This window comes from Eublepharis macularius, chromosome 9 (assembly GCF_028583425.1).
Source record: "Eublepharis macularius isolate TG4126 chromosome 9, MPM_Emac_v1.0, whole genome shotgun sequence".
Taxonomy (NCBI): Eukaryota; Metazoa; Chordata; class Lepidosauria; order Squamata; family Eublepharidae; genus Eublepharis; species Eublepharis macularius.
Genome location: NC_072798.1, coordinates 65,358,298 through 65,386,222, shown reverse-complemented (window position 1 = coordinate 65,386,222; position 27,925 = coordinate 65,358,298). Strand labels below are relative to the sequence as shown.

The following is a 27,925-nucleotide window of genomic DNA, read 5'->3' as shown; positions in this document are numbered from 1 at the left end:
TGCACTCCTTAAAAGAAAAGTGGAATAAAAATAAATTTTTAAAAATGCCAGTATACTCTGTTAATCCTCCAAGTGTTGCCAGTAGAATATGATTATTTCTGTAGTAAATATTAGTGGTTTTCTTAAATTGCATTTTATTCTTTATATGATTTTGGTTAGTAGTTTTAAAATATAAATTAAATTAATTTTCTTTGAATAAAGGCACAATTATAGTTTTGCAGCTTGATAGTGATATAAAATAATTATACTGCATTTCCAGTAGGTGGCACTAACTATGTATTTTTTTGCATACTAGAAATCAGTAGGAAAGAGATGCTAAACTCTTACACGATCTGATATGAAAAGCTCATATATATAAATTATATCAACAGTATTTCTCTCTGGCACTTCTTTAAAATAATTTCCAATTATATCTATAAATTCACTGTAGTTTTATGTTTTATCTTTTGCTTGAAAATGTTGGATACATGTTTTTCAAAATTTTAAATGCATAGGGGAGGAGACAATCAATGCCCTGAACATTCTCCTTTCCAACAAATATCTAATGCAGACTGTATTTGTGCAGAATTTTAAAGATATTTTCTGTAGCAGAGTACCACATTGTATATGGGGGGGACTTGATTTGCTTTGCTGTGAGTTTGCAATGTATGAGCTCACATCTCTGAGAAATGTACTTTTTCGTTTAACACTTTGACTACTGTTGTGTTGCTTGCATCACTGTTTTGCATGCAGTAGAAAGCTTTTTCTCTTCTGCTCTGTCTAGAAAAGTAGGATTATATGATTTTAATTATATTAATGTTGAAGGTTCTGAGAAGTATGGATGCTCTTAACGCTTAAATGTTTTTCAAATAAAGTTTTAGATAAAATATTGTGCAGCATTTTATTACTAGAGTATTTAAATACTATTCATACAAATATTTTACTAAGCTCAGAATAGTAATTACAATGCATCTATATGAAGGTATTGGGTATATAATGTTTATTCTTTGTGTGTATTTAATTCTGAATTCTGTTAACTGATTTTAGTGTAATAGTTTAGCAATAACAATAGCAGTGTTCTTATATACCACCCTTCTGGACAGATTAGTGCCACACTCAGAGCTGTGAACAAAGTCAATGTTATTATTATCCCCACAAAACATCTGGAGAGCTGGGGCTGAGAGCTGGGGCTTACCCAAGGCCACCTGGGCCGTTCCCACATGGCTTACCTGAACCCGGAATGCTGCGCAGCATTCCGAAAAAACCGCGGAGGGTCGCGTTTTCTCTTGCGAGTTTTGCGCGAGAGAAAACGCAATCTTCCGCCTTTTTTTTCAGCATGCTGTGCAGCGTTCCGTGTTCAGGTAAGCTGTGTGGGAACAGCCCTGCTGAGTTCATGGCAGTTGTGAGAGCTGAGCTAGCAGAGTGCTGGTTCAGAGCCCAGCTACTTAACCACTGTGCTATAGCAGCTTTGAAGGTACACGTTTGCCATGAACTTTTTTATACTCGTCAGAGCATTCAATTGGCTTGATATATCTTGTGATACAGAGTGGGATGTACATTCCTATCTGGACCCACTGTTTGTTATGTCCAGCTATTTTCTGGTTCGTTCCATGGGTTTTCATTCACTTTAACTAAATCATGTCACTGTGCCATTTTATATGGCGGGATTGTTCCTACTTGGCTTTTTTATAAATGCACAATGTTGCATGGAATCTGTTAAAAATCAAAAATTATTTACCATTTAAGAATACATTGTATTTTGAAGTAAAACGATTGCTCATAATGTTTCTGACAATCAAAATATTGATGTACACCTTATTTAAAGGTCATTTGAATGAGTTTTCCATTCACTTAACTCTTACATTTATTTATATTTATATTTCAATTTATTTACTGCCCATCCCCAGGGGCTCTGGGCGGTGAACAGTTTAAAATCGATAAAAACAAGAAAACAACAAAACTAAAATCAATATACAAATAATGAAACAAATTAACAAAGTGCAGTGGTGGGGAGAACCCTCCCCCACCCCAAAGGTGGGAGGCCAACATGGCACCGCCCCCTTCAACCACCGAACGCCTGGCGGAACAGCTCTGTCTTACAGGCCCGGCGGAACGATAATATGTCCCGCTGGGCCCGGGTCTCCATTGACAGAGTGTTCCACCAGGCTGGGGCCAGGACTGAAAAGGCCCTGGCCCTGGTTGAAGCGAGGCGGGCTTCCTTAGGGCCGGGGATCACAAGTAAACATTTATTCGCTGATCGAAGCAATCTCCGGGGAACGTACAGGGAGAGGCGGTCCTGAAGATATGCCGGTCCCAACCCGCTCAGGGCTTTAAAGGTAAGAACCAACACCTTGAACCTGATTCGGAATTCAACCGGAAGCCAGTGCAGGACAGGACAGGTGTGATATGTGACTGGTAAGATATACCAGTCAGGACCCGCACTGCCGCATTCTGGACCAGTTGTAGTTTCCGGATCAGACCCAGGGGTAGCCCAGCGTAGAGTGAGTTACAGTTATCTAGCCTGGAGGTGACCGTTGCATGGATCACTGTAGCCAGGTCCTGGGGTGTCAGATAGGGGGCAAGTTGCCTGATCTGATAAAGATGGAAAAATGCGGACTTGGCAACTGCCGTGACCTGGGCCTCCATCGATAGGGAGACATCCAGGAGCACACCCAGACTCTTTACCACTGGCAAAGTTGCCAGTGGTGTCCCATCCAGGGCAGGGAGCTGGATCCCAACATCTGGCAGCCCCCGTCCCAGCTGCAGGACCTCCGTCTTCACTGGGTTCAATTTCAGCCTGCTCTGTTTCAACCATGCCGTCACAGCCTCCAGAGCTCTGGCCAGATTGTCTGGGGCCGTGTCTGGCCAGCCATCCATCAACAGAAAAAGCTGGGTGTCCTCCGCGTATTGATGACAGCCCAGCCGAAACCTCCGCACCAACTGGGTGAGGGGGCGCATATAGATGTTAAATAACATCTCCCTCCGGTTTTAGAGCTGTCTCATACCTTTGTATCAGTGGCCCTACAGCAAGGCAATTGTCTACTTGCAAAATTATTTAGATTAATGAGACAAATATTTGGTGTTCTCCATAGCAACATTTATGATGTCCCTCAGTTCACTGAATCTGACCTGTCACTACACTCCTCTCCTTAAATTTAAAATTTTCAAAAATGTATTTAGAATAAAGCATAACCGTCTCTGAGGCTCACAATACTGAGAGTTTGGTGACTGGAGCTTCTAGCATTTCTAAAAGTTCAACTGTCAGGTATGCAGAACCCATTCCAATCAGACTGTGAGGGGAAAAGATTTCAAGCCTTCCCACCTCTGCCATTTTCCCATTCGAAAAAGGCCCTGAAGAGCTGCTGTTTGCTCCATTGGGTGATTATGCAGGTACCCATATATTTCCCCAATGGAGCAACTGGCAGTTCCCCAGGGCTATTTTAGTTTGGAAACAGCATATGCCAGGATGCTTAAACCATCCCTTGCACTCAGATTTTGGACCCCATGTGCCTGATAAGAGAAACTTTAAAAACTTTTTTTAAAAAGTTGGGTCTCTAATATAATACTACTCTGCATAACCCTTACTATGTAATTTATATGGAATAGTTGCTTCTGATCAATCTGTGACAGAAATGCACATTTGGTTGCCCTTCAAAGAAATGTAGTTGATGGCAGAATGTTAGAACAAAACAACAGGAAGGTAGAAAGTGACACAAGATTGTCAGTCTACTTGAAGAGTGCAAGATTTCCTGCAACTAAGTGGAGAGGGAAAGCTGAAGTAGTGGCAGTTGTACAGTTATTTCTGTGAAGATTTTGCAATACTGGATGAAGCAGGGGTTGCCAGGACCACCTACTTTGAAACTTGGGGTGGGGGTGCCTGGTGGGCAGATGTCACCAGTTCTTCTCCCCCACATGTTCCTCAGGGGTACAAATGATGTACAAACTGGAAGGGAAGTCGTCTAAGCGGGGCTGATTCTTTAGGAATCGGCCCAAACGTAGTGAAAACATTGTGCTTTGAACTGGAAGTGATGTCATTGGAAGCCCTCACATGTGTGCGGGCACACCATTTCCCTGTGTGCTTAGGCCAGCCTCTCCACACCTTTCCCCCCAGTCAGCCAGGTGAGCAGTGGCAGGGGGTGGCAGCTGGGGATGAGGGATCTGCCACTCTCAGTGAGGGATTGGCAACCCTACCTGCAAGTGTTACCCATCCTGTGTCTTACTGAATATAGCACCCCAACTCTCCTGAACAATTGGAATTCATTCCACAGTGTGTTGTGATAATCACTAATTTAGCTTGCTTTAAGAGGGGATTAAACAAATGCATAGAGGGCAGTTCCATCTGTGGCTATTAGCCATGGGGACTAAATGGAGTATCCATGTTCAGAGGCAGTAACCCTCTGAATGCCAATACTGAGAGATCAGGGCAGCAACAGGGGAGGCTTTGATCTCCATGCCTTGCTTGTTGACTCTAAGGGCACCTACATGTGTGTGTGTGTCCACTGAATGACAAATATTATTTTTTATTGATAATATTTATGAAACCTCATATCTCACTCTTGACCCCCAATCACACTTTTGATCCCAGTAGTGGATCCCAGAGCCAGTTTGGTGTAGTGGTTAAGAGCGGCAGGACTTAAATCTGGACAACTGGGTTTGATTCCCCACTTCTCCACTTGAAGCCAGCTGGGTGACCTTGGGTCAGTCACAGCTCCCTCCGAGCTCTCTCAGCCTCACCCATCTCACAGGGTGTTTTGTTGTGGGGATAATAATAATATACTTTGTAAACCACTCTGAGTGGGTGTTAAGTCATATAAATAGAATGTTATTGTTTATCATCATCATCATCGTAGTAGTAGTAGTTAAAGTGTTGGACTAAGATCTGGGATACTGCTCTGCCATGGAAGTTTGTAGGGTGACCATTGGCCAGTCATTCTCTCTCAGCTTAAACTACCTCAAAGGGTTGCTATAAGGATAAAATGGGGAATGACAGACTGATATAAGCTGCTTTGGTTCCTGATTGGGGAGAAAAGCAGGATATAAGCATATAAACAAACATTTGCTGCTGTACCACAACAGTCATTTTACAAAAGTTGGGTACTGGTTAATTTCCCAAGAATCTTGCCTCAGATCAACTCTCTGAGTTGTTTGTACCTCTTCCATTTTTGTTAGTCATGCTGTTGGTAGAGATATTGCCTCTCCTCCCCCTTCTTGAGACTTCTACCTGAATAAAAATTGATTGTGGGAATTAGTGGAGGAAGTTGAAGGCAGGCTGCCAGAGGGGAGAATAATGGCAGGGTAGTTTGACTGGTGGCCCTTTTCAGTCTGTAATCAACCACTCTACAGAACATCTAAAAATGGTGTGTCCTCTGGAATCTGCATAGTCTTCCAAGGGCTGGAATTGGTTTGTCCCACAAGGTAAAATGGACAAATGTAACATGCACAAAGTCAAAATGGAGGAGTCCTAATACAACAGAATGAATGGGTACAAACCATGCGTTACAACTAAGAATGTAAAAAAAATCTCAGGGGGGGGGGGGAAAGGAGTCAATTCATGGAAGATGGGAGAATCTGGAATTGTTTTTGCTTGTGGCATCAAGGCAAGTACAGTGCTGAGTGGTCTCAAACTGCCATCTATTCTTTTTGTATTCCTATGGAAAGTAAAAAGGTATATCCTTGCAGCTCATTATACTTCTGAATAATATCTACTTTCTCTAGATCCATGCAATCATGGTTTATGATCAGGAAAGGACTCTAGTTTTCTTTTTAACGCTCTACAAACTACAATCTTGGGGCTTCTCCATCCTGCCTTGAAGTATCTCTCCCTCACCTCTTTCATTTGTTTAGTTCTCAGCACCCAGCCTGAGCAGAAGTTCTGAGAGAACTTTAAAAAAACCCCAAATCTAAAGATGGTGTTTTCAATGAACCCAGTTAAAAGGTCTTATATGGGGGAGAATTTTGGAATCCATGTGGTGAAAATATGGGCCTTTCCCCTAGCAGGCTTTATTCATGGTTTATTGAGGCTGGTCTACTGTGATGCACTTTATGTGATTCTATCTTTGGTTCAGAAACTTCAGCTGTAGCAAAATGATGATATAGCTTATCTGTTAATTGAGCAGGTCACTTTAAAGCACATTACACCAACACTCCTGTGGCCTTTTATATTCAGCTGAAGATGCCCTAGTCCTGGCAATGCCCTAGTCCTGGCATATATGAGATACCACCTTCACTCCTTTATATCCTGTAACTCTGTCTAGTAGTAGTATTCTATGTTCACCATCCATGTACCAATTTAGGATTGCAAGGGCCTGCAAATATGTGGCTTTGATTATAGAATTCCTCTCCCATGAATATTTGGCTTCTTTGGTTTCCAGAGATGAAGTATACAGAGAAGGGGAATGTTTGTTCATTAAATTTCAAAGTGTGTGTGTGTTATGCTTTAGACAGTGTTATCTGCCCTCACCCTTGGATGGGCAATGGATAGAATAAAAAATAATATTGTGTCCTTTTCATGCTAGTGAACTTACAGTGCAAACCTAAGAACACTTTAGGCAGTAAGTTCCACTGAATAGACCTGAGTAGGATACTAAGTACACCCGCTTAGGATAGCACTGTTCAAACGGGAAAATGTTTGTGGTCTGTAATAAGTTGAATTCTAAAATTAAAAGTGTGTCTAGCAAAGTAGTATAATATTTTGCAGCTCTAAAAGAAAAATCTGCATATTAATGCCGCATCGTTATAGCTATGTTCCTACAAATCAATGCAGAGTCTTTTGCTTCTGGCATAATGTGGAAGACTTCTTTAGTGCAAGAAAACAGCATACCCTGAGAATATAAACCTTCACCACTTGACTTCTTAAAATAAGCAACAGAATGTTATAAAGTACAAACCTCACTTACAGTTCGGAAACAATATTTATATTTAAGGTTGAGAAGCCAGGATGTAGGAAAATCTTGCTCATTTGGAAAGTGACCTTTAAGTGCACCAAAGCCAAATAATTTGTCGGTTATGACATGGGGCACATTCCTGCAAAATTTGTGTGAGTACTCCTTTAGCAATTCTTGAAAGACAAACAAAGAAACCTGAAATGAAATCTTTATCCCCCTCCAAAATAAGGTTTAAGCTAACAATGGGGGGAGTACAACGTGGTCTTTCAAAGACTCCTATTAAAATGAGGGCTCTGCTGCAATTAATGATAGAGCTTGCAGAGGAAAACGGTGATTCTTAAGAATGCTTAGATCAAAAATAATTTCTGATCTGTGAAATGGAAGGTTCTTTTGAGCACCTTATATTCAACAGCTAAGCTTTTAATGTCTGTAGTATTTATTTCAATCATATGTTTTTGATTTTGAGTTTTTTTCTGGCTGCAAATACTTAAAGGGTTAGTTGGTAACCAGCAGTATGTTTTTTTCCATTAAATGAAAAAATGGAGTTGGAATAAAGGGTGGGGAGAAAGCATCTTGGGTTAAATTATTTTCAAGCATCTGTTCTTTAAGCTACTTTTTATGAACACTCTGTAGTAATGACTGAAGGTAAAAAAGCAGAAAAAGCATCCAATGTTAGGAAATTGCAATCCAATACCATGTAATTTAAACCTGCCGTTTCTCCTCTTGTACTAAATGACATACAGATGGATAACTCTGGTCAGTCTACCTTGATACATGTCTACTACAACCAGACGTTTTACTGTTTATTTCTAATCAAGGATGATTCTATCAGTATTTTTTAAAAAGAACTAACTTCTGAAAAATGTTGATTTACAGACCCAGTTTGAGCATACAAACATGTTACAGTAATTTGCAGTGCAATGCTAAACAGAGTCACACCCTTCTAAACGTATTGACTTCAATGGACTTGGTGGTCGCTGTGCTTAAGGTGGTGCTGTTGTGCATTTCTACCCCTCCCCCTTTGTCTTTATCTTCTGTTTCACACAGTGAAAAATTAATAAAACGTACACATTTTGCTAGAGTTGCCAGTTCTGGGTTGGGAAATACCTGGAGATTTGGGGAGTGGAGCATGGGAAAGGCAGAGTTTGGGGAGGGGAGTGACTCACGGGGGTATAACACCATGGAGCTCACCCTCCAAAGCAGCTGTTTTATCCAGGGGAACAGATCTCTGTCAGATTTTAAAATATAATATAGTCAGTACCAAGAGCTAGGCCATAAAGTAGACGATTAGTAAGTGATATTTCCATCCCGTATGTGAATAAAAACCTGTGAATGTGGTGTGGTGGTCACCTTCAGGCAAAAAGCCAAAACAAAATCAAGGTGGGATATGAGGTCCAGTAATGGAGAAGACACGTTTGCAGCTCAAGAACTAAATTCTTTCTTTAAAGGTGAAACTTACCTGTTTAGTTAGAGCACGTATACCTCCAGGAGCTCAAGGCTAGTTTACAATAAGCTAAGAACAGTTACTGGAAAATCTATACAAATCTAAAACAACAGATCCCAATATGTTTGTGAAATGTTGGGATGCTGCTGTAAGCAGGCCACCACTTGGATGCAACCTAAAGAATACTATTAGCTCTTTAGAATGGTGGTGTAGGGGAGCACTCATTCTATAATCTATAAAATAAAATAAATCACATTTTAGCTTGCCAAGCCTTGTTCCGTTGTTATGATTTTGGCACTCATTTGGCATAATGAGACAGTGCACAATCCTCCCAGTATGGGCAGTAAATAGAGCAATGAGCATATGTTTCAGTATGCATAACACAAACTCTTAAAATGATGACTATCTGATTGCTCATGATCGTATCACCAAAATCAAAACAACTGCCAAAGGCTATGGGGAGTAGGTGGAGCTGCAAGACTGACCACTGTTCATGTTGCAGAAAGATGCAATCTTTTATTTATTAGTTTAAAAATGCCTCTTATTTTATTATTTTTATGGAACTCAACGTGATGTACATCAGATTTGCAAGAGACCTACCATCCAGGTGCTGAAACAGATGAAGACCTGCCCAAACCTGGTGGGAATCACTCATGTGCCTTCATACATTAGGTATCCAGTTCATGCACCAGTTGCTGAGCTATATCCTATACAGTAGTCACAATAGAGATGGGTGTAGTAGCTTCCACACTATGGAATAGTCTGCCTGAGAGTGTTAGGAAGGCCCCCACATTTCTATTGTTTTGCAAAACAGAATTGTTCAGGAGGGCAATCTTATAGAGGAGTAGAGCTGTAAGCTGTGATGTAATGGATCAGCTCAGGATGTGACCTCTATAGAGGATAATGTGTTTGTTTTCCTTCCAGTTCTTCAATCTCAACTCCAATGCATTATGTTGTTTTATTAGGAATATTGCTGAACTCAAGTGTTATCATATTTTGTAATCCACTTGCTGATTGAATAGATGGATTGTGTCATCACTCAGGTGTGCCTAGAATGTGTATCCAATTTATGCCTTTCCACTCTAGAAAGTGATAGGCACTATTTACAATGAAAAGGATGCATTCAGGTTTCCTACATGGGCTGTTTTCACACAGCTAAAACCTCCAAAAAATCGTGCAAAACTCACGGCACGATGGCGTCTTTGCGCCATTAAATGGGAAATCGTGCTATGAAGACACTGTCGTACTGCGAGTTTTGCGAGACTTTCCGGAGACATTAACAGGCGTGTGAAAATGGTCATGATTTCAAATATTTTTGTATAAGAATAGTTGTGAATTTCCTGCATTGTGCAGGAGGTTGGACTAGATGACCCTTGGGGTACATTCCAGCTCTATGATTTTAAGATTCTATGTTTTGTGTATTAAAAACTTTGTGCATGAAATCAAAAAGGTTAAACCAATAATTAAATCATTTGAAAGTGGATATTCATGCTGGCATGTTATTAAAAAATTCACAAGATCTGTTAAATAATGTCATCTTAAATTTGTTTCTCAGGATTTTCTTTGACACACGCTCTTCTAAATGTAGGAAATTACAAATTGAATCTGTTTCTTTTGGTGTAACTCCTGACTCTCAGAACTATGCTTTTTGAGGAAGGCAAAGTAAAAAGGACTGTTTGCTTTTAAATGAACAATAACCAATTTACAAAGTTTTCTGTTCAGTGTTTAAGTGTATTGCCAATTCTCTTATTTGGTTAAACATCATATGCCCATTACCTTATGTCTGCAATATAGATGTCTTGTAACTGTTAAATCCTAAACATATTTACAGAGAAGGTCTGATTAAACATGTTTAAGGACTGCAACTTCTTGTAATCAGGTGAATCCTGCAAATGGTTTTACTTTTTCCTGCATAGAGGAAGCTTTGGCTGCATCACATTGTCACTATGCCAGTGGAGTCACATGCTTTGTGAGCAGCAGATTTGTTGGATCTGAAGAAGCAAGCAGCTGAGCCACTTTAATGCATTAGGATTGGATCTTTGGAAAAGCGAATGCAGAAGCTGTGCTTAGGCTACCTGCCAAAGCGATCATTCAAGTTTTGAGCTTTAAAAAAGTTCTTTCTCCCATATCCTCTCCGTTTGCAGGGTCATGTAGGGATAAAAAGACCTGTAAGGTGCTCTTCTCCCAACAGGAGTTGAAGAAGCGGCTGACGCCCTTGCAGTACCATGTTACTCAGGAAAAAGGGACTGAAAGGTAAGGCAAGATGAGAGAAACATGGTCAGTATCTAATGTCTAAGTCCCTCCTTTTCCCCAGTGTTGCTGTTTCACCTCATCTCCAGACAAAATTTTGTGGAGTTCTGCACTTGTTTACTAACTCACACAAATTAACACCAGTGTCAGTGAACAGACAGGATTTTGCTGCATGGAAGGTCATGGACTTTATAAATGAACACTATGCTGCTATAAAACTTCCCAGTTTATGTTTAGGGTCTGTTTTCAGTTTGCCACAAAATGTGTGGCAGTAATGGCAGTTAGGAAATTCTGCTTTGTTTTTTTGGAAGACACCATGGTAATCAGAACCATAAGGGAAATAGGCTGAAATTTTAAACATAATTGTAAGTATAGACATTTTGTTTGCATAAAGAAGGCAGCTTAATTTAGCTCCTTTCAGTTTCTTTTTTTAAAGCACATGTGGTGAAAGTATTTATTGGCTCATTTGTGCCTGGAATGTCAAATATTTTCAATAACTGCCCTCACACGGCTTTAGCCCATGGATGTGAGCTCTAAATCCCAGAGGAAGGCGAGAAGACAAGACAGCTCACCAAGGCTGTTCTAGTGAACATAACTTTTCTCAGCTGTTTCTAGCATGAAAGGTAGGTATCTATGTTAAAGTCTATGGTTCTTTACTCAGGCTGTGGAGATATGTACTTCCAGTTCTGTACCAGTAGTATTAATTACTTAACTACTAGGTATGCTTCCTAACTCCGGAATGTACTTTACCGCTTGTGGGGCCCAAGTTAATCAACAGCACTCTTCCTAAGAGTTGACTTGTAGCTGGACTTTGTCAACAGGGATCACTTGCACTAAGCATATACCCTGACAAGAAACTGGTGGTGAACTGCTTCTCTCAACTTACTGGGCCTTCCACCCAAACAGTTATTTAACTGTTGTGTACAACATTAGCAAAAATGATTTAGTGCACGCAAACAATCATAGATTAGGTCAATTTAAAAAATCCTGTTTATAAAAAAAATGGACCCCGTAAAAAGAGTGAAAGGATAATAAAAACAAGCTGCAGAACACACGGACTTTTTGTTGGAGTAGCACAGCTGATTTGTATTACATGTATGACCTTCTAGCCTTTAAGATTGTTAACTGAGAAAAATATTCCCTTAAAGCAGTAATATTCCTCTTCAAATACAATTGCAGAGCTCACACAGCTTGAAATCAGAGGCCAGGTATTTAATTTTCAGTTGGATTCTTTTGGTATTCAAATATGTTTTGGACCCTCAAATTGTTACTAACACCATAATCTTGTATTTTACCTAGGTTAAGTGTAAGAAATCAGGACTAACAAACAAGATCTGAAAAAGTAAAGTTTGAAAGATGTTTAGGGTGGGAATGCATTCTAAAGTAATGCCTTAACAGCAGCTGCTAATTAGAGGGTTGAACTGAGGAACAAATCTAGTACATCCGTAAGAGATTTTATATTTTGACACTCTGAATTTTCCCAATTTTTCTTTGCTCATATTCAGAATGTTTATGTGAATTGTTTGGATTTTAATATGAATGTTTTTGTTTTATTTTATAAACAGAAATGATGTATAAATTACAAAATGTAGAAAATGCTAAGACGTAGTCAAACCTTTTTGGTGTTAGCAGAATCATCGCTTGGTATTACTGATTGCTTTATTATTCTTCCTCAGTGCCTTTGAGGGAGAATACACACATCACAAAGCTCAAGGAGTATACAAATGTGTGGTTTGCGGAACTCCTTTGTTCAAGTGAGTAGATCAAATAAGTTGCAAGATAATGGTTTCTCTTAGTTTTTGAATATTGCTTATGAGCTAGATGGCCATGTTAAGATTAAAGCATTTTTCTTATTTTGACTCATATCTATAAAGAAAAAATACAGTTCAGTAAAAAAGAAGCTATAGAATACCATAAACAGATAATTTAATTTGAAAATGAATGAATTACAAGAGATAAGTTTAGCTCTCCTTATTGATAGTTCATAAACTCCATATTTGGATATGAGTTAACTAATACATTCTGTGACCTTACAAAATCTATTTCATCTAGACATTCATGTCATAGAGAGATGAGGAAGAAAGAGAAATTAATTCCTGCCTGCTCTCACCCATTATCTTTTATTAACTTTCCAGAAGGAACCACCCACCGCTATTTCACTGGTTGTGTCTAATTTGACTCTTTGTCAGGAAGAGCTTATCTTAGAACTTACATTAATTCTGACATTTCTCTTACACATATGCACATTTTGTGACCCTTTCAAATGAGGTCACTCATCTTGGGATGCCATGCAGAGACTGTAGTTAAGGCATTGTGTTTTGTTTGGCCCTTCCTTCTCATTTGGTCTTCCTTATTTCTGTGTATTTAACTATCTCTGCTGCCTCATATTAGGTTGGCCCATCTGGTTTAGAACTGTTAATGGCAAACCACCCCATAACAAAAGTCTGCCAAGAAAACATCGTGATGCGACGTCCCCCCGTGGGTCAGTAATGACTCGGTGCTTGCACAGGGGACTACCTTTACCTTTTTACTTTAAGTGGCAATGGTTGTCCAAGGTACCAGGCAGAGAAAGGTCTTTTCCTGTACCTACTACCTGAGGTCTTTTTAACTAGTAATGTCAGGAACTGGGTGCATGTAAACATACTTACTACCACAAAGGGCCTAACTACACAATACACTTTTCCAAGTAGGATCCCAGGTTGGGTCTAGTAGTTCCCTGCTTTCCAAGTGCATGGGGATGTGTGATTTGGATTGGTATCATGACACTTGGAGTGAGGTGGCTTAAGTCTCCCTTCTGCAACATTTTCCTAGCTTGAAACAGCCTTTGGGAATTGCTGCTTGCCTCGTTAAGGAAACTTGTATATACTGATGGGGCGGTCTCCTTAAGTGGTTGGGGGCATTAAAGGAGACGTAGTGAGATGGGGTAACTAGGAATCTCAACCTATGTATACCAGGATTGTCCGCTTAGAGAACTCTCATATAAATCAGGCAGATGTTCAACAGGAAGGGTTTTTTATTCACAGGAAAATAAAAAAGGCAAATATCTAGAAAACACACACAGCATACACAGAGAGCTAACTAAGAAGGAAGTGAGGAAATGGGAAAGCAGTTTTGGGGGAAAGGCAATAATTACCAGTCTCAGAGAGAAGAGGAGGTCCTTGGAGGAACAGCAAAACGACCAGCATTTCACAGAGTGAAGAGGCCCAAATGGATTGGGGGTGCGTGGTCAGGTACCAAGGCACACACACACACGCTGAGCACATGGCTGGGCAAGCCCAGTTATAGAGCAAAACATATCCTGGAGCAAAACTGATGTCTTTGCCCCAAAACAAAGGCTATAGGTAAAAATATTGCTTGATGACTTGGTAAGTACCAGTCGGGGAGGCTAGCTGATGTACTGAATAGCTCTGATTAGGTAAGTGGGAGAGGGGATGTGGAGGAAGGCATTGATAGGATTAGGCAAGGAGTTTTCTCAGAAAGCCTTGTTATCTCTTCTGCTTTCTGGGGTATAGGGGCCATTCAATCAGTCATTCCACCTATGACTCATGATTTGGTAACTTTCCAGTCTCCAAGCCAGCTGGCATCCCACTCTGCCTGGGGCCAGGCAGTGCCTAGAACTTATGGCAAGGGGTTTATTATATTCCATATCCATAAATTGCCCTTTTAGTATGGGGAAGGAGTTTCACTGCTACTACCAGGGTCATTTCAGGTCAGGAATACGAATTGGAGGTTAAGTTTGCAGCTAGGTGCTGCAGCTCTGATATGAACTGGACCCACATGTTCCCAGGTAACACAGAACATACCCAAGATGAATGTACTATGTAGTTAGACCCTGACCCAGAGCTGTTCTTTCATTTCACTCTTTTTCTTCCTTAGCCACCAATCAGTAGCTTCAAATTCTTTGCTCCTACCTGCTCAGCAGAACTCCCATTTGCAATCCTATATAAGGAAAAATAGCTAGGAGGACTGAAAGTTAAGAAAGATGTTTTATTTGTGGTTATGTGTCTGTTTCTCAAGCCAAAATTGTAACCCAACTTGACACAAATAAACTAATGTGCTATTTGAAAAAAAACAAATCTGATAATGGAAAAATTCTGAATTCAGTTCCAGTTATCAGATTCATGTTCATGAGTGTCATTTTGGGGCACAACTAGGTGAGATTCTGGAAAATCAGTTGTCAGATTTTTCCAGCAATTATTAGCTACATGAATTCAGATTGCGGCTGCAGCATGGGATGGGGGCAAAGTTTTCATCATTGCTTGCTTTGATCAGTTATAACACAAGTTATAACATAGGTGCCTCCCTCTTCGGCAAATGACAGTTTGGGAGAAGGAGAGATTTTTTTGTGTGAATGATTTCCCCCCTAAGCTGCAGCCCTGGTCTAAATTGGGGCCCTATGTAGCTGCTCCTTGAATTTAAAAAAAAATGCTCTGAAGATCTGTTCATGGATCTCCCTGCATCTCTTCTATTCAAGGCCCCAGATATTTGGTACGTATATGATCTTCCATTATGAAGATCTATACTGCGTGTTCCTATGTGAATATGGTATTTAGGCATTTACTGGATTTGTAGACATTTAACACCTGTCTTAAATTGAATTTCACACCTTGTAAACAGGAGTTCACATAGCAGTTGGTGAAACAGAGGCTGTTTTCACACTGCTTACCGATCACGCAAAACTCCCGGAATGATGTGTCTTCCTGGCGTGATTTCCCGCGATAACCAGTGGGAAATCATGCCAGGAAGGTGCGTTGTTCCAGTAGTTTTGTGTTATCGGGTAAGCAGTGTGAAAACGGCCACTTTCTCACTACAATTCAAAAACTTTCTCCTCTGCTTCAAATGCTGGATAGCTATAGCTGCTGCTTGTAACTCTAAATAAGTTGATCAAAACTAAATGAGTGGTAGGATCCAAAGTAACATACTAGACTTGATCCTTATAATCCGTTCAGCTAAATGTGGTGCTTTCATTTGGTACAAGGCTCTTCCCCTTGTGTAACATACTTTTCTGCTAACTGTGCACTAGAAGACTGTGCCAGTACGAGCAGTATTGATCCACAGGGTCCAGCTCAAGGTGCGCATCATTCTTTTATCATTTTTGGAATTGTTTTCAATGGCTCTTTGTGACTATTCAAGGTATAGAATCAGAGGATATAAATTAAGGAGGAAGATGGAATTCAAAAGAAGAACAGAGGTTGGTTTAACGTATAAAATAGTGTCACATGTATAATGTATATTCAATGTTGTTCAGTTTAGATGGATCTGTTAATAGATTTGTGGGAAAGTGGTGGTGGGGGCAAGATAATGGAACAAGAGAAACCACCGTTGAATGGTACTGGATTTGGGAAACCATTTGGCCAAAATTGATATTAAGGAACCTGAGGGAAACTGTTATAAAAATACAGTGCTGGTGGTACCTTCTTCTATCTATCTAGTACTGCTCATGCTGCTATTGCCTTAAGCAGGAATTAAAATGGGAAGAACCTTACTTAATATCATGTCTCTGAGGTTTAATTAGTGCCCCTGGTGGTATCTCACACATCACGGCTTATCAATTTATCAGGCATGTGTTGGATCAGATTGACGTGGATTTTAAAAAGGAAAACTCAAGGCTATATAAAAATCCAGATGTAACATGCAAGTAAGGGGTGTGTTACATTCAGTCCAGTTGGGATTCATGCAAACCAGCGATTCAGCCATGCTCTTGGAAGACGTGGTATTTCTAGAGCAGTATTGCACCAACAAAAATCCAGAGGAGTTAGCCATGTTAGTCTGTAGTCGCAAAATAGTAGAGTCAGATGCGTGTTCTTCGTTAGATGCAGAACTGTGGTTCTCGAAAGCTTATGCTACATTAAAGTTGGTTAGTCTTAAAGGTGCTAATGGACAACAAACAAAAATGTTCAGCATTTTAGATCTAAAGAACAAAACAAACAGTATCAGTTCAGTGGTTGAACAGTAAAACTAAAAATGTAAGTTCAAAGTCAGCATTCAGCTTTTCCAATTTTTAGTGAGCATCACCAGTACAACCACTGAAATGTTAAACACACCTCATGAGTTGAAATTCAGGTAACCGACTATTAGGTGTCCCTCCCCAAGCCCACATGTTTCTATTAGATCGTGCTGGGTGTCAGACTTGTATCCATTGATTTTTTCTCTCTGCATCACTGCTATCTGTAAATATATAATCGTGACCTGTGAACTAGTAAGTTTTGCCAGGAAGGGGAGAATGGAACTTTAGCACTAAGATTAACAAACTTCAACTTTTAATAGGCCTGATTTATGCTGTTTCATTACCATGTGACACGTAAGGTCAAAGAACACATGATTTTTGCTCTGCTGATGAAAGACCAGGAGTTTTTTGGTACATAGTTAACATAAACTCTATCTTTATCAGTAAGACAGATTTTAAAAATCATTGAAACCTAACATTGCTCTTCATTATCTTTCTCAGAGCAGCCATTTGCAAACTACCAAGACTTAAACAGGAAAACATGCCCTTTCCCCTCCTTGTTATGGTGGAGTGTGGCACAGTGTTTAAAAATCGTGCTAATTGAATCCCAGTTTTTAAGTTGCCACAATATATTGGAGTTATTGCTAAGGATATTTCCTCATGCATGGCAACCTAAAGAAAAATGTCTTCTCTTTATTCTTGCAGGTGACCATTTTACTGTAGGTGTTATGAGATTCCCTCTTTAAATTCTTAGTAATTTGTTTCCTAATAGATTGTTCTTCATCACCTTTGCATAATGTGCTTTCTGTGATCTCAGACAGAAGAGATTAAGATCATTTATCTTGCTTCATCCAGTAAATACAAACTGTCACCTTAGAGGAGGTTTAATCCCTGAACTGCCACTCATTTTCACTTTTTGAAACTGGCTCTTCCACTTCACTCTTAGCATTTTATGGGAGAAAAGATATTTCCTTTAAACTCGTGTTTTAAATGCTAGTAGCAGAGTAAGAGCGCCAGTTTTGAATATCAAAGCTGAATATCAAAGGTTAAAGTTGAAGGTTAAATCTTATTTCTTCCTCACACAGAGCGGAACTATGCGAGAGGAGTTACTTGAGTTCTAAACGTGTCTGCTTACCTCAGGGTTTGATGGGAAGTGTAGGCGTCCTTAGAGCTTCAAGTTTAACATTTACAGAGTGGCAGGGGGGGAGTCCAGGGGTCGGGCTCTTGCCGGGTGCCCCCCTTACTCTCCGCTGGTGTGTGTGGGGGTTTGGGGGCCCCTTTCCTGCCCCCCCTTCCCCACACAGCGGATAGGTCCCCTGGCTGCTGCTAGCTGCTAGCACAGCTTCGGGCAGGGACTGGGAGAAGAGGTCAGCAGACAGTGTGCCCAGCTTGGAGCACACTGTCCCCCCCCCCTGCTCGCATGGCCCCTGCAGAGCAATGCTGGACTATGCAGCTCCAGACTGTGCAGCGCGGCTTCGGGTGGGAGCTGGGCAAGCAGGGAGAAAGGCAGCGACACTATGGCCCAACACCACACCAGCCTGGGCGCACATCCTGCATTGCTGCGTCTCTCCCCCCCCCCGCTCACCCAGCCCCCGCCTGAAGCTGCATTGTGCAGCCTGGAGCTGGACTGGGGTCTGGACATGACTCCTTGCTTGTGGCAGTAAGGACTTATATTCTGGTTTTGATGCCTGAATCTTTGAAGCTGGGCTTTGCATTGCTGACCAAGTACTCTGGCAAGTATGTCGAGTGTTATGTTATTTAGGTTTCTTGTTTTATCTTTCTTTTTATGCACACTTTCTAGTTTAACCATTTTATTCACTTAATCATTTATATTTTACCTCTGCGTAGTGTCTCTCAGGTTCAACCACTTCAATCTGAATTCAGTGTCTAGGCCAGTTTGGCCCATACTACCTTTTCTAACTTTTGGTTGGGATTCAGCTTGCTGTCTCTCAAGTACAGTCTGGTTAGCCCTGAGTTGTGACTCTTGCCTTAGTGCCAGGACTTGAAGGGAGCCTGGTGGTAGGCTACCACTTTGTTGGGCAGGTGGTCCCTGGGCTATGCTCCCCCTAACCTGTTAACCTGGCTTCTCCACTACATGATCCTTCAACATCACCTCATCTTCCTCTGTAAGAATGGAGTCCAGTGGCACCTTAAAGACCAACAAGATTTTCAGGGTATAAGCTTTCAGAACTTCACCCTCAAAAATTTATACCCTGAAAATCTTTTTGGTCTTGAAGGTGCCACTGGACTCAAATCTTGCTGTTCTACTGTAAACATGGCTACCCACCTGAAACATCTCCCTCTGATGGTTGTTGGGGGTTTTCCGGGCTGTATTGCCGTGGTCTTGGAAGACCACGGCAATACAGCCCGGAAAACCCCCAACAACCATCGTTCTCCGGCCGTGAAAGCCTTCGACAATACATCTCCCTCTGAGTTTGTTTAATATTTTCTGTAGGGGAGAAAACCTCAAGCCTCCCATCCGCTGGACAAGTATCTTTGTGGATGGAGGAAGCAAAGTTTTTGTTACCTCTGCGAAGCCTGGCCCTTGCTTGCCTAATATATCTACAACCCCAAATAACAGAATAGCACAAACACACCCATCAAGGAAGTTCTCACAAGTTCCTGAATGAGTGCAGTGAGTGGGGTGGGGTGGGGGTGTTTGTTGTGCACAGGAATTTATTTATTTATTTATTTATAGTTCACCTTTTTCGTTGAGACTCAAGGCGGATTACACAGTGTAAGTCAATACGATACAATAGGATATGGATTGTAGACATTTTAAAACAAGCACAGATCGGAATACTGGTATGAAATATTGCAGAAACAAAACATTAGTAATTTAATGCAAACATATTAAATGACATAGAAACTCCCAGTAGAAGCATATTTATACCAGCAGATAGTACCCAGTAGTATAGTTTATAGGCCCTGTTCCTTTACAAAGACATCTGTCTGATTCATTTCTTACAGCACAGGCTTATTATCTGAGTAAAAAGTTCTCCTGAATAATTTAGTTTTGCATCGTTTACAGAAGGCCAAGAGAGTAGGAACTTTCCTAACCTCCTCAGGTAAGCCATTCCATAAGATGAGGACCACCACAGAGAATGTGCATGTATGGGCAACTTTTTATTTTGTCCATTTGCAGGATGGTATCTGCAAAAGGCCCTGTTCAGATGAGTGAAGCTGCAGTGGTAGAACATAGGAAGAGAAGTTACGATGATTTCACTGGGGAGAAATATGGGTGTGGTGCTCTATCTGAATGAGATCTCTCTCAGGCACATGCTTACTGAATCACTTTCTTGTTCTTCCCTTTCCAGACTATATCTATGGCATGTTCCTTACCAAAAGTCAGAGGTTATTTTTTAAACTAGATTAGATACCATTCCAAGATTAATGAATGGGGCAGGTTTGAATATGATTTTGTTACGTTAATTTCCAAATACATATTCCTAATGAATATGCATTTCTCTTTTTTGTGATTACTTGATTGATACTTTTGTTGTTAGGGATGACTTACAGCTTGAAAAAAATGCTCAGATGATTTACATCCAGAGAGCAGAGCTTTCAGGAATCTCTGAGAGATTCTAAAATAAAAAGTATATTTATAAAAAAATCTTTGAAAAGAGTTTATTATTGAAGATTGTTTTTATGAATTGATTTGGATTGTTTTATTGATATGTATTTTAAAAATTCTTTATGATTTGTTTTATATGGATTTCCTGTGTGCTTGGTTTTGTTTCACTGTTATGAGCCAGCTTGAGCAGGGCTGGATCGGCGGCATATACAGTTTCTAAATAAATAAAGATAAAATTGGTGAAAAAAGATTAAAATGTTTTGATAAGGCAGAGAAGGAAGAAGGTAATAATGAAAACGGGATCATGGTGTAATGACATCAGAAATCACGCCAGGAAGACACCCTTGTTGCATTTGTTTAGTGCTATGCCAGGACATGTGGGTCAAATCCCAGTTTAATGGATAACTTTGGCCCAGTTGTCCTCTCTCAGCCTAACCTACTTAAGAGTTGTGTTGTGAAGATAAAGATACAATGGAGGAAGACAGAATATAGTATACTACCCTGAATGAGGTCCATCGTCATCAAATGTTCCCTTGACATTCATGGGTCAATTCCCATTAATTTAGGGCAACCCTAGTAGATCAAATTAAATTCCACACAATTATTTATATATATATATATTACCTCTCTTCTTGACGTCATAAATTATTCTATACTTTGGTTCCAGGCCACCTCTATGCAAATATTAGAACGTTTTCTTTTCAGCACACTGGCCTAATAACTCATTTCATGTAAAGGAAAGTCATTCGCTGTTTATCTTCTTGGTATGTATAGTAAACCTCTGTGGCCTCTGTGGATAATGAAAGTTGCAGAATTGGACCTCCAGCAGACGAGATCTCTGCCTACTCAAGGGGCTGTCACGTGTGCAGAAAACATGACTTTCCAAGCAAGGGACTCAAGTGTGGGCTAGCCAATATCCCCTTCCCCCACTATTTCTTCATTGTCTGAAAGTCCGCATAGTTTCTCCCCTTTCCTGCTTCTTTCTCTCCTTCACATCCACCAGCCAGCTTACCTTTATTTGCCATCTTCAACTAATCCCTCCTTCTCTTCCCCTGCAGCCTTTTCCTGCAAAAACTATGGCCCAGTTGTACAATGCTGACCAATGAGCCAGGCCCAGTTGTGCAGTGGGGAACTTGCAAGGACTTTCAAGGAGCATTTCATTGTCCCCTGTATCCCCTTCCCCACACTATTTTCTCTTTCCCTCCTTCTGGCAACCCCCATACCTTCATCTTTCCCTCCTTCCTTCTCTCCTTCCTGCCCATCAACCAACCTAGTTTTTATCTGCTCCCCATCTTCAGCTGCATTTATTATTTATTAGCTTCAAGCTTGGTGACCTTGGATCAGTCACAGCTTCTAGGAGCTCTCTCAGCCCCACCCACCTCACAGGGTATTTGTTGTGGGGATAATAATAACATACTTCATAAACCGCTCTGTGTGGTGTTACATTGTCCTGAAGGGCGGTATATAAATCGAATGTTGTTATTATTATTTATCCCTTGCCTTTTTTCATAGTGGGGATGCAAAACAGCTTATAGTAGTCTCCTCCAGTTTATCCTCACAGCAACCTTGTATATAGGACTGCTAGCCTCTAGGTGGGGCCTAGAGATCTCCCAGAATTACAACTGATCTCCAGGCAACAGAGGTCAGTTCCCATGGAGAAAACGGTTGCTTTAGAGGTGGACTCTGCTATTATACCCTTCCCCAAACCTCACTCTTCCCTGCCCCCCCCCAAATCTCCTGTCTGTGTGGTAAGTTGGGCTATGAATGTGTAGCTGGCCCCAAGTGAGCTTCCATGGTTGACTGGTGACTCAAACTTGAGTCTCCCAGATTGTAGTTTGTAACTATTAATGCACCAAACAACACTAGCTTTTTATAGGGTGGCTGCTGTTCAACAGTAGCAAGCAGTCATGTCTGGAGGTGTCATACAAGTTAGGTGATAGTAAGTTACCTGGTGGTTACTGTTGGGCCTGGCCTTGATGAATCCTCCTTCAAAGGCCAAAACAGGCCCAGAAAGAGCCCTGACCCCTTGCTTTTTCCTGGCAGAAGCCCAGGCGGCTTTCAGTACTGTCATGGTTGCCTAGCAAAGGCCACTGAGGGCGTTAGCTTCTTAAAGGTACAGGTACTACTTCTGATATTTTGGATTCCCCCCCTCCATTTTTAATATTTCAGATTTTTCTGCAAATCGGGGGCTTTTCTCAGGTTTGTAGAAAGATATGTCTTGTATGTTCATGGCTCCAATCTCTGGATTTAAGTATCCACAGATAGGCTGTGGAGAAGATTATTGAGGTCAGGACAATCTTGACCCAAATTATGGCCTAAAATTTCATCTAGTCTGGCCTTTGGTCCAATTATTTAAAGACTGGCCAGTATGTCTGTCTGATCTTGATACGTTTGAAGACTTTGATCACTTCCTAGTATCTAACTCCTAATATCAGTGGCATGAGAAAGAACATAACTATATTCAAATATGATCACTTAATAAGTTATTGAATAAGTAATACACAATATGCCATTATTTAAATCAGAATTTAAAGTGTCATGTTAATTTGAAAATCATAGTCATCATCCAGTTGTCCTTTGCTTCCTTCTTCCTCCTATTGCCCATCTGCAGCTCTGAATCTAAGACTTCTTTGTTCTCCCTTTCGGATGTTGGGAGTGGAGAGCAATGCTCATGGGGCAGCGGCATATGCCTAAAGGCACAAGTACAAGTCTGACAAAATCAGTCCATAAGTATGCTTACAGTGTATCCTCCTGGGTACGATAAATGCCCTATTCAGTTGTCAGTCAACCTGATTTAATCATTATAGCAATCAGTTAGTATATGCATTTTCATTTAGGAAATATCTGAGGTACAAATAGGAAACTTGATTTAAATTGCATTCATTTAAATCAATCCGCCATGCTCATTAGAGAGAGGCTAGAAAATGATCTTTCCATGAGACTTGTGCAAGAGAACTTACTGCAGAGTCATTTATTCCTAAAATAATCAGAGGTGGCAACAAAATGCATAAGATCTTCAGGGCCCCTGAGCTACTTTTATTAAGATTCCTCTTGCCTCTTTTGAGGGTCCATCTACACATTACAAAATCTTCGTGTTTGTTGCAGAGCAACACAAGGATTTTGTATCTCATCTACAGTGGTAGTTCTGTGCCTTCCAGGTGCACAATGAATCTTTCCTGTTTGTGACCACAGAACATAGGGAGAAGCAGCTATAGCCTCCCTTTCTATGCTGTTTTTATGGCTGCAAACCACCCAATGGAGCTGATATTGGTTCTGTTGTAACACTTACGTGTAGCCACATAAGGAATATGATTTACAGTGAAGCCAATAGTGGATCCATGAGGAGGTTGACAGATTCCAAAATGGTATTGGTAGGGAGTAACGATGGGCATGAACTGGGAAAATTCTGAACCATGTGGTTCGTGGTTCGTCGCATTTCACAAACCATGAACTTTCACAAACTTGCCCTAGTTCGTGATCTGGTTCGTTCAGTATGTGAAAATGTCACTTCTGGGTCAGCAAAAGGTCTGCAGAGAGCCCATCCTCCCATTGCCTAAGAAACTGATTGGCACCAGGCTGTCTGCAATGATGAACCAAAATATGAACCAAATGAACCAGGTGAAAATTCATCAGTTTGTGAGAAATGAGCTCCCACAAACCGCCAGTTCGCAAACCATGAATCGACCTGGTTCATGATGAACTTTGGTTTGTATTTTGGTTCATGCCTGCCTCTAGTAGGGACGCTAGTCCAGTCAGTCATTTATTATTACAGCAAAAGCCAGTAAAACAAAACAAATCTGCGATAAAAAAATAAGTTATTACCTCAGGGCATAACAATAAGACCAGAGCATTAGTGCTGGAAGAACTGATGAAATAAAAACAATGAAGATAAAAGTTAAAAAATGGCAAAAGCAATTATACCACATTTTCAGCTAAAAGGAGTCTGTGTTTCCCAATGGCTAAGGAACAGAATCTGTCCACAGCATAAATCACTTAGCTCTGAGTATCTTCTAAAAGGAAATTGCGCAAGCTTTCTGGTCTAAAGTCGAGATAGGACTACAAGTGGTTAAATTTAGCCAAGAGAGGCAGTATAAGATAAGCCCTTTCCTCTTGATATAGTTCGCAGAATAAGAGAACATGAGTGACTGATTCCACCATGTTGGTCATGCATGGGCACAGGGAGGCTAGTCTCTTTCCCCTGGATGCTGTGGTAGAATGCACAAAACTCCTATTGCACAAGTGATAAAAAAGTCCTCGTGCTGTTCCTCAACAAACATGAGGACTTTGCAATGTGTGGATGAAGCCTCTAAGCGAGCAATTTCTGGCCATGCCAGCCTGAAGGAGCTCTGGGGCCATGCAGTGGGTTCTTCTAAAGCTACGCACCATCTGTTGCCCCAAGTGGCAGGGACTGGAGTACTGCATATTTAGTGCAAGTCATTCTGCTATAGTGAAGCTGAACTGTGTGACTCGAACTGTAGGATCATCAGGCTAACATTTATTTATTTATTTATTTATTTATTTATTTATTTATTTATTTATTTATTTATTTATTTATTTATTTATTTATTTATTTATTTGCCGCCTTTCCACCTTAGAGGAGTTCAAGGCAGTTTACAATATAAAACTGAAACAAAATTACATTAATCACACAGTTAAAAAAATTACATTAAAGACATAATCCAAAATTTCCCATACATTAACAAGTTAAACAAAAGCCATCCTAAATTTTTAAAGGTCTTCAACTGTCTTCTGAAGTGAGGGGGCCAGCTGTATTTCCCTAGGGAGATTGTTCCACAGTTGTGGGACTGCCACCAAAAAGGCCCTCTGCATACCCTGTTATACCCACCAGGTGAGTTACTTTAGCTGATGGGACAGTCAGGGAGGCCTCTCACTGTGACCTTAATTCCAGGACAGGAACATATGGGAGAAGAAGACAGTCTTTCAGATACCTTGATCCTAAACCTTGTAGGGATTTAAAGACTAGAACCAACATCTTGAACTGGGCTCAGGACAACAGCATTTCAAATGCAACCATTTTAAGCTGCCAGTTGCTAAAGGTTTTCCCTGCCAATTTCCAGCGGATTTCCCCCCCCATTTTTTTTTAAAAAGTATACAGAATTTTGATATAATGCTGCATAACTATATCAGTATATCAAAGTTGGAATCGTTTTTTAAAATGCACGGTGTCAGAAAAAGCGCAGTTTGAAAGGGACATAGCGCTTCACATAAGTGGATGTAAATGCTGTTTGAAACTGCTGTCCCCACATCACTTTACATGGAATCAGGGAGAAATGGATAAAAGCCAGGTTTATAGAGCTTTTCAAATTGTTCAGAGAGAAGGCAATGTGCGCTTGCTCTTCTTGCAAGGTCTCTCTTACAAAGGAGCGGTTATGAGGAAGCCCCTGGGGAGATGTCAATTTAGCGCTTGCGCTTGCCTGAAGTGTGGATGCTGGCTCTGAAAAAAGGGATGGATCTAGAGAGCGTGTTGACAATAAGGGGCGGAGTTTCCCATCAGTAAATACTCTACGTGTTGCAATACCAAAAGAGGCAAGATATCTTTGCATTCTCAGTAGCATCGTAGGAATTATGGGAGTGGCAAAGGTTAGATGTATTCTAGACCCACGGAGGTTGCTAGGTAGTCTTTCAAATTGTGTGAGATCAATTTGATGTATCTCTGTTCGCAGGAGTTGGCTCAAGGAATGAAGGATACCATGTTTGTTATCCCATGATTTAGGTGGTTATAGGTAATATCCAGGACTACTTGGTTTGTTTGAAAACATAGAATGGAGCCTGCATTTGATGTTGTTTTTTGTGCTTCGCCTTCTCTTTGTAGAGAAAGCGGTGTTGGGCAGGTATCTAAATTGAAAGGTGCATTGAGGGACTGAGAACATGGCTTGTAATTTTTAGAATTTTTAGAAGCTTCACTTCTTGATAAGGAGAAGCTTGTCTTCTCATTAAAAACCTTGACCATATTGTTTAGTATGTCAAGTTTGTTAGAAATACTATTTAGCCCTTGGAAGATGGCTATTACTGTTTCTCCTGTAAGCAGACAATGGTCCCCTATGAACTTCATCAGGAAGCCTTTCTATGATTGAAAGTTTATATCAAGTTCCTCAACCCCAAGAGGCAGCCATTCCTTATGAGGAGTTGGCACCTGAGAGGGAGGCTCTTCTGTTAACTCCATTATGTTTGAAAGTTTGTCTCTGTTTGCCTCAGCCAGAGGGGAGTTGCCTGGGTCTAAATGCAGGGACTCCTCATCAGCATTCTCCTCCTCTACAGTCAGAGCATTGAATGGGTTTGAAGATGAGTAAGCAGAAATTTCACTTACTATTTCATTTGATAGAAGGTCGTCAATACATAGCTGCTTAGCTGATTGTGGTGGAGAATGGAAGTTTAGGGGTCTGCTTCTTTTTTTCTTCCCCATTGATAAATTAAGCTGGTTGAGGGAGCTTAAAATGTGAAGGGGCCCTAAGTTGTAAGCATGTAACATCATGTGATGTCACATGACAGGAAAAGGTGGAGCCAGAGGGGCCAGACCAGGACTATTGAGTATCCAAGCTGAGGGATAACATATGTAATGTGAGGTGGTGATCTCTCCCCAGAAAAGTAGTCCCTTCCCTTTTCTTCCCACCTGAACAGCAACCCCTTACCTCTCTCAATTGTCCAGTACTTCTCATCCTTGCTTGCAGCAGTCTTACTTACCTGCCAAACATCAGCATATCGGGAAGAGGTAGGTCCATGCCTTAGTCATGTGCACAGAGCTTTGGAGAACTGGCAGGAATGGGGGTGTGTAGTGGGGCAGCTGAGCCAGGATGTGTCAGAAGGGTGAGAGAATGGGAACAGGAGAGCTTTGTATGGAAGGGGTCTCTGAACCTGCCTGTACTAAACAAAGAACCCTCTCCAGGATGGAATGGCCTGCTGCTTCTCTCAGTGTGTGAATAAAAGGGCTGAAGGCATAGTGTCCCTTGCGTGCCAGCAGTAGTTCCTTCCCCAATGCAGCAAATCCCATCTTCCACCCCCCACCCCAAAACAGCTTTTTAGAGGCTCATTACCTAGCAAGGGGGATTCCATGGACTGAAAACCATTGTCCTAGAAAATACTAACGAATGTAACATCCTTAATGAAGACTCTATGGATTATTTGTTGTATCTTGCTGGGGCAGCTGTGAAATATATAATCTATAATATACATAACACACATTTACACCCTGGTTGTTAATTTGTGATTATAAATTTGTCTGGAGCATGACTGCTAATTGGTTTGAGAGTTAGGTCGAGAGACAATGCTGTCTTATAGCTATTTGTCTGGGTAGGCCGAGGCATAGGGTTAATTCTGCTTGACAGAACTTCAGCAGCATCTTGAAAGTAATTACCCAACTTAACGTTTTCCCACAGATGAACTGGGAGCTTCAAAGGCTTCTGAGTTTACAGCCATTATTAACCTATATCTGAAACATAATGTTCCCACAAAGGCTAATTTTCCCTTCCCCTTTCCCCACTGTCTGTCTTGTTATTTAATGTACAGCCCACTTGGGTTCATGGGTGATATGCTAAACACTTAAAACACTACTTACTCAGACAAAAAAATGGTAGTACACAATGAGTGTGATAATTGTATGTTTTGTGTACTATTCTTTTATTCAGTAAGAATTCACATGGAGGCTGGATCTCCCCCTTTGATTCTTGAGGAAAAGCCATTTATCTCTGAAAAAAATTGATATGAACACTTTAGCACCCATCCCATTACAGTGTTGAAGCATAATAAAAAGAGAAAAAATGCTGATTTGTTTGATTTAAATATAAATATACTTTACTAAAGTGTGCATTGTTTCACGTTATATAGGCATG

General features: G+C 40.7%; 1 protein-coding gene across 5 annotated transcripts in view; it reads left to right on the top strand.

Annotated features, from left to right (window-relative positions):
- Window positions 1-27,925, top strand: part of MSRB3 (methionine sulfoxide reductase B3) — a 97,401-nt gene that overhangs the window by 24,261 nt on the left and 45,215 nt on the right. For 4 of the 5 annotated variants that reach the window (XM_054988826.1, XM_054988823.1, XM_054988822.1 and 1 more), the window contains exons 3-4: window positions 10,452-10,560; window positions 12,234-12,311. In XM_054988826.1, the coding sequence (XP_054844801.1) occupies window positions 10,452-10,560; window positions 12,234-12,311 (187 nt within the window). Of the gene's footprint in view, window positions 1-8,833; window positions 8,980-10,451; window positions 10,561-12,233; window positions 12,312-27,925 lie in introns of those variants that run through there. The other variant, XM_054988825.1, reaches the window with a different exon arrangement.